The sequence below is a fragment of the Amaranthus tricolor genome, chromosome 17, assembly GCF_026212465.1.
Source record: "Amaranthus tricolor cultivar Red isolate AtriRed21 chromosome 17, ASM2621246v1, whole genome shotgun sequence".
NCBI lineage: Eukaryota > Viridiplantae > Streptophyta > Magnoliopsida > Caryophyllales > Amaranthaceae > Amaranthus > Amaranthus tricolor.
The window spans coordinates 6,255,521-6,263,053 of record NC_080063.1 but is presented as its reverse complement, the minus strand read 5'-3'; the positions used below and the strand labels follow the sequence as shown (position 1 = coordinate 6,263,053).

The window sequence follows — 7,533 nt, the reverse complement described above, 5'->3', positions numbered from 1 at the left end:
ATTTTTTAATTTTTAATTTTAATAGTAAAATAAAATAACTCATTACATCATATACATATCATATTCATTATTTATGCGAAGTTGCATAAAACATTTGCTATAAATAAACAATTAAAAAATAATTATTTATTTATTTTTTTATCAATAAGGATAAAGTTAGGTATATAGTTCCTCTGCTCATTATGCTTGTTATATTTGACTTTTTACGTAATTTAATGTGTTATTTTGTTTATTTATATATTGAACTATACACATTTAAAAATTATAAATACTTATTATTATAAAAATATGCGATTAAACGATTCAAAAAAAATTCCACTTGACAATATTTTTACTTACACATTAATTACAATATATAAAACAAGTTTTAACGATTAATAGTATTAAATAAGGGAAATAATGCTTTTGTCAACTGACTAACGCAATGAACACATCAAATATGGATTCAACTTACCGACTAACGCCGTTTCGGACTTCAAAGTCCAAACGATTGCCACAACTTTTCCAATTACTTTATTTTTTAAAACAAAATAAAACACTTTGAAATATCCAAAATTCCAGGTGGAGTTTACTATTTATAGGCCATATAAACATCTTCATTTTATTGTTCAATTAAATAGAAGCACCCAAAAGAAACAAATAAAAAGAGAGAGAATAAGAAAGAAATTAAAGAAGAAAAAAAAAAAAAAAATGCCATCACTTTACATCACTACAAACGTGAATCTGGAAGGAGTGGATGTACAACCCATCTTCTCTGAAGCAACTACTGCTGTTGCCTCCATTATTGGAAGACCCCAACATGTATGTAATGTATACTCATACTCTCTTTCAATCTTTTACTTAATTAGCTAATAACTATCTTCCCATTTTCTTAATGTAACAATCAAACAGTTAAAAGTAAAACGTGTCTATTGGATTTTTATTCTTTGTCACATACGTGAAAGATAATACACTAACTAACTCATTTAAGATATATTTACATGTAATATTTAATTTTTTAATATTATCTCATTATTACTTATAATTAAATTTTTTAATATTCAGCTCATTTATTAAATTTCTCCAAATTTCTTTTGAATAAAAACATATAAGAACAAAGGGAGAAGTATTATTTTTGTTTAGGAGATCTATGATAAAAAAATCCTATAAAAGACAAACCATTATTATATAAAGAGCAATAAAAAATAGTTACGTGAATACTTATCTATATACTAATATCAAATCTTTATATTTCATTGAGATATTTTTATCAACAAATTAATTAATGGTTGAAACTTCAAAATATTAATTTTTCCCTCACATGAGAACCCATCAACTTAGAAATATTAATCCAATGTATACTCATTCATTATTATCTTATTATTACTTATATACTTAAATAGTGAATGAGATTTAAATTTGTGACTCTTCTGTCATGTTGCCTCTTATACCATATAAGAGTACAAACTCAATCAACATCTTAAGATAATATTTAGAGCCATATATATATATATACATATATATATATATACATATATATATATATATATATATATATATATATATACATATACATATATATATATATACATATACATATATATATATATATATATATATATATATATATATATATATATATATATATATATATATATATATATATATATATATTCCCTTCATCTTATATAATATACAAAACTTAATTAAATGAAATTGAAAGAGAGAATAAATATAAAGACGACATTAAAAGATAATTTTGAAAACTATTAATCTGTAATTAAAAGAAAAATGATACAAATTACTTGTTATAACCGTAAATAAAAATAAAGTGTAAATTAAATGCGGAAATCTATCATATTTTTTTAGTGTCTGTATTTATTTTATTGTTATCATGAATAGCCACGGAGTAAAATACTTCAACTTGCACGTAAGTCCCTAAAAAATTAAAATGAGAAGGAAAAGAAAAAAGCAAAGTACTTTGTGTTTCTTTATTTGGATGTAATCAAACAAATCGTATAATTCAATGTGTCATGATAATGTAAACATTACTCCATATTTTATTTTTAGATCTTGGCATCCAACATTTAATAGATTGACTTAAATGGTCCCTCATTGTATAAATAGTCTCTAGTTAATCAATGCATTCACGTTAGACAGTTGTTAGTTTTTTTAGTTGTTTTTTGATTTTTTGTTATTTAATTATTGGTTAAAAAGTTAAAAAAGATTTAGTACAAGACTTTTCAATCAGTGAATTTTGGCAAATATTTTCATAAACAACTAACTTATTCGGTTAGCTAAAAAGCTAAAAAAAATCAACACTAATCAGTCAATTAAAAAAATTAATAATTATTTGTCAAATACTATTTTAAACAAATTAAAAGATTTAGATATAGATATTTTCCGACAATAAATATCAAATCTATAGTTTTCCATTCCTACACAATGACCATTACTTATGCGATCATTGATCATAACCACGAAATTTATAAGGGGATTATCCACTTAACATTCCACATGCCTAGATTTTTTTTTATAGACATTCTGAAAAGGAAGTTATCATCATTAACAATGCTCGAAAACAGAGTCTAAGTAAGAACATGTAACGAACAATCCATATTCGTACCTCATTAGATTAGAAGAATGTGGTAAATTTACCTTCAATAAGTGACTGTGAGAGTCCTGCATAGAGAGAATTATGAATGACATTGTTACTTTGAGTGTAAAACTATCTACAGAAAAATAACATTAGCTAAAAGTAATAAAAATAAAAAAGAGTGAGTAAAAAGCAACTAGACGCTAGGGTAAGAAAGACAACTAAAGAAACTATTAGTAGTCTAATATATATATATATATATATATATATATATATATATATATATATATATATATATATATATATATATATATATATATATATATATATATATATATGATTATGACGTCTCCAGCTATTCCTATCCTTAGTCATGTCCTCATAGATCAAAAAGATGCAGTTCACTCATGTTGTTATTAATGTAAAAAAAATTTATAATTTCTATTTATATTGCTAAAAAATTAACATGTAATTTTTTCATTAAAATTTATGAATTAATTTTAGTTAATTTTTGTTTGTTATGTAACTTTTGACTTATTGACAATTTTTTAACTAACAATAAAAAAATAATAATAACACTATTAAATAGTCAAATGACACATGTTAACAATCAACAAATAGTTTTCACAACCCCCTCCCCCCTATACTTTTAGGTTCTTAACATTTCTTTATTTTAATTTAGTCTTTTGTTACATCTATTTATTTGATAATTACTCAAGTTAAATTTTAATAAAATCACTCTTTTTTTTTTATAAGAAGCAACTGCGCAACCATATAATATTTACAATGACTTACACTTACATTATGTTTGGATAATAATTTTGGAGAGAAAAAAAAAAGAAAAAAGGGGTAGGAAAGGATAAAGGAAAGTTGAGGGGAAGCAATTCGTTCTTGTTTGTTTAAGAGAAAATGAAGGAAAAAAAAAGGAAATATTAATTTTTCCTTCAAATCTTTCTAACTTTGAAAAGACTTATACCTTAACAAAAATCATTCATCTAATCTCTTTCCTTCAAATCTATTTCCTTTTATTTTGTTATCCAAATAAAAAATTTCTTATCCCTCCAAATCTTTCTTTATACTGACACAATTAAATAAATATGGTAAAAGACACACCACATTAATGTGGATTACAAAACTTATTCAGAGAAGTTCAACCATATAATAGGTATGAACTAGGATGTACAAAGTTAATAACCAATAAAAAAAATAGTCACATAAGGGTGTATTTTAAAGTTAGTGTTGGATTGTAACTCAAATATGACAAGGATAAATGAAAAATCAATGAAAAAGAAAATAGAGAAAGAATAAAATAAAGATCAAATCGTCTTACCCGCTATTACTAATGCCCTTAGACCTGTTTTAGAAGGTATTCGTTTAACATTATTTTTTATTTTAAATTGTGCCTTTTATTTTACATAATTTTTATTTTTAAATAATAATACACTAATTTTTTTAGAAATTTTATTAGCATATTTTTTTTTCTTTATTACCAAATATCCTATATTTTTCTTAAAAAAAACACTAATTTATTCTTTGTTATTGGCGTAGGAGTAGTCAATATCATAGAGCACTTATGCTTTATAATTCAGCACTTAGTGGATTGTGGTGTTGTTGTGGATAGTAGCTAATAGCTATTGTAGCATCATTTTATCATTCCTATGTTTCCCTATTGATCGACTCTTAAAATATTTATCTTTATAGTTGTTTGTTTAATTAGACTAAAATAAAAAATTCGACTTCTAGTTGAAAGCTAACGAATGTCTTTAAAGCGCTAGATAATAATATAATATTATAATGTAAAGATTAAAATAAAATAAAATAAAAAATAGTATTCGTTATACCAATTAACACGTAATTTGATGATAAATTTTAAATTTAATAACCTTTTAAAATAATATATATAATTTATAATAATATGGTTCCAAACTTTAATTTTTTATTCAGAATTAATTAATTTATATCTATTTATTGATCGTAAAAGTTGTTTTAAATTAATATATTATCTGCACATGCGAATTGAAACCACAAATTCGCAAAATAATCACAACTCACAAGCATTGTTGACTCAAAAAGTTGTACCTTGATTTAGGGGGTGTTTGGTAAACAATTGTTAACTGATAGCTGATTACAGTGTTTAATTTGACCAGCTGATTCTGAAGCTGTTGTTATGAGCAACTTGTTCAAAAACAGCTTATCAACTGGTTTGACCAGCTGATTCTGAAGCTGTTGTTATGAGCAACTTGTTCAAAAACAGCTTATTCATAACAATATGTTGTTTAAACCATCTGATTTACCAAACATTAGTATTGAATGATTTAACCATCCAATCCTCTATTTGCATTCGAAATAAGCTAACATTGCCCGATAAGCTATTTTGTCAAACGCACCCTCAATTTTTAAAGTTTTTTTTTTTTTTTTTTTTTTTTTTTTTTTTTGTTTTACTAATTGATTTTTCTTTTACATGTGAATGCAGTTGGTGATGGTGGTGCTAAAAGGGTCAGTGCCCATACAATTTACAGGGACCGAGGAACCAGCAGCTTTTGGACAGTTGATATCAATGGGTGGAATTAATAAAATTGTTAAGAAAAATTTAATTACAAGTATTGGTGGAATCTTACAAACTCATCTTTCCATTCCTCCTGCTAGATTTTTCTGCCATGTTGTTGATACTACTGCTGGTCGCACACAATCTAAGCTTTAATTTTAACTTCCATTTTTAATCTATTATGTTTTGACCATGATTTTTCTTGTCTAAATCATGTACAAGTGCTCAAAATTGTTACCATAATTATTTTTGAAGGAAATTAAAACTTAATTATGTTATATTAACGGCTCGTTTGGTAAGTGGTAATAAATGGTAGTAATGAAAATGAAAAACAAGTGTAATTTTGGTTGAAAAATCTCTTGGTTACCCTGATGGTCATGCTTGTCCAACTTCATTATCTCATTTTCTTCACAAAATTTATCCCAATGTATTACCATTGGGAAAGGTGGTATTAGGTGGTAATAAAAATTTGTAAACAAAAAACTTTTTTGTGATTAAAGTTTAATTACCATGGGAATGATATGAAACTTTTGATGAAATTTTACACTATAAATCATTCCCATTAAACCGTCATTTATTACCACTAACCAAATTGACCGTAAATGTAATCTATATGTTTGTACTTTACATGAAAATGTTGGAAGTTGAGGAAATAATAGGATAACAGTTATATATATGGCTATGAGTCCATGAGTAATTGATGTGTGGGCGTGAAATTTAAGTGTGTTTTCAACAATAAATGAGATTAGTTATATTTGAATAGCTGAAAATATCGACTGATAAATTAATTATTTAAACAAGATGTTATGGTGGTTTTTGTGTCTTTTAATTTTCTTGCATATGAGGGGTTGTAGTGCAGCTTAAGTAGGCTTTATGAGCATATGCTCATAACGCCAAAAGTTACAAAATTAATTCACAACTAGGGATGGTCATGGGTCCAGGACCCTGTTGGACCCACCCCTTTTTTAAGGGTCTGGATCTTAATTTTTGAGATCCATCGGATTCGGATCCGGGTCTAGATCCAAAAAATCTGACGGGTCCGGGTCCTAAGGTGAAGACTCGGACCCGGACTCGGACCCTAAACTTTTATATTTTATATTTTGAATTTATGATTTCTTAATTCTAATATTATGAAAAAAAATCATTCTGAAATTGATGCATAATACTTCTTGGAACAAAATATTAGTATGAATGAATAATACTTCTTCTATCACTAAAGTAAGTAAGCTTCATTGATTATTTGTTTTTTTATTTACTTGATAATTGTTCTAAATTCTAAGTATTTTTTTGATTATGATACAAAAATACCAAAAGACTCGAAAAAGGTTCAATTTTGACAAATCAAAGAGGCTTTGTATGACCCATTAAGGACCATTAAGGACCCTAGACCCGCCAGATCCGTGGGGTCCGGGTCCGGGTTTGAAAATTTTGGACCCTTAGGGTCCGAATCCGGGTCTGGATCCAAAAAAAATAAAAGGGTACCTGCTCCAGACCCGCCCCATGACCATCCCTACTCACAACTCTTCCCCTCCCAAACACTCCTACCGGCTACCTTTTCAAATTACCACTACTAAATTTTTTTTTCCAATTAATAAATTAGTTTAATTTCTCAATTTAATATTTAATCATAAAACGTGACGCTTTAATGTTATGCAGTAAACAACGTTACGCAATAAAATTAAATCCTAAATGATGATTGACCAAAATATTCTTAGCTGCTCTAACATAAAGTAAAATGTATCTTCACACTTTATTTGAGCGAAGATTTAACGGGGTGTTACAATATGTGATCTTCGAATCATAATCGCTAATCAACTCCACCCACTTCCTTTGTCGTAAATTCAAGTCACTTTGAATAAACAAGAACTAAAGACTCTTGTGATCTGTGAATATCTAACACTTAATACCATAGAAATAATGGCGCCAGATCTTTAAAGCAAGCACAACAACTGCTAACTCTAAATTATATATCAGGTAATTTACTTCGTGAGCCTTTAATTAACGAGATGCATAAGCAATGACCTTTCTTTCTTGCATTAGAATACTACCTTTAAAGCAAACTTAGCTATCGCCAACATTTAATATAATAGGTGTTTACGCAGTGGGGTTTTACACCGATTATATGAGCTTGTCTTAAATAATATGACCTCACATAAGACTTTCTATTTAGCAAACTACTTAAACAATAAATCTCTTATGAGACGACGATATATGTGCAACCACTCACATGTCGAACCCATTGTACTGACGACCAAACTAAAAAAATCCAAACATAATTTCTTTTATATATAAAAATAAATTTTGGAGTTTTCTTTTTAAGTTTGGAATGAACATTTTAGACGTTGAAAACAGGCATTTTAAGTCTTAAAATTGAAATTATTAAAATTTTGAAGAAGACATTTTATGTCTTGTA

General features: G+C 26.7%; 1 protein-coding gene across 1 annotated transcript; it reads left to right on the top strand.

The window, feature by feature from the left end:
- The first annotated feature begins 587 nt into the window (after nucleotides 1–587).
- On the top strand, nucleotides 588–5,398 carry LOC130803627 (uncharacterized). The gene is made up of 2 exons (XM_057667820.1): nucleotides 588–801; nucleotides 5,049–5,398. The coding sequence occupies exons 1-2, from the start codon at nucleotides 691–693 to the stop codon at nucleotides 5,274–5,276; spliced, it is 339 nt and encodes a 112-aa protein (XP_057523803.1). The 5' UTR covers nucleotides 588–690; the 3' UTR covers nucleotides 5,277–5,398.
- Nucleotides 5,399–7,533: the final 2,135 nt, after the last annotated feature.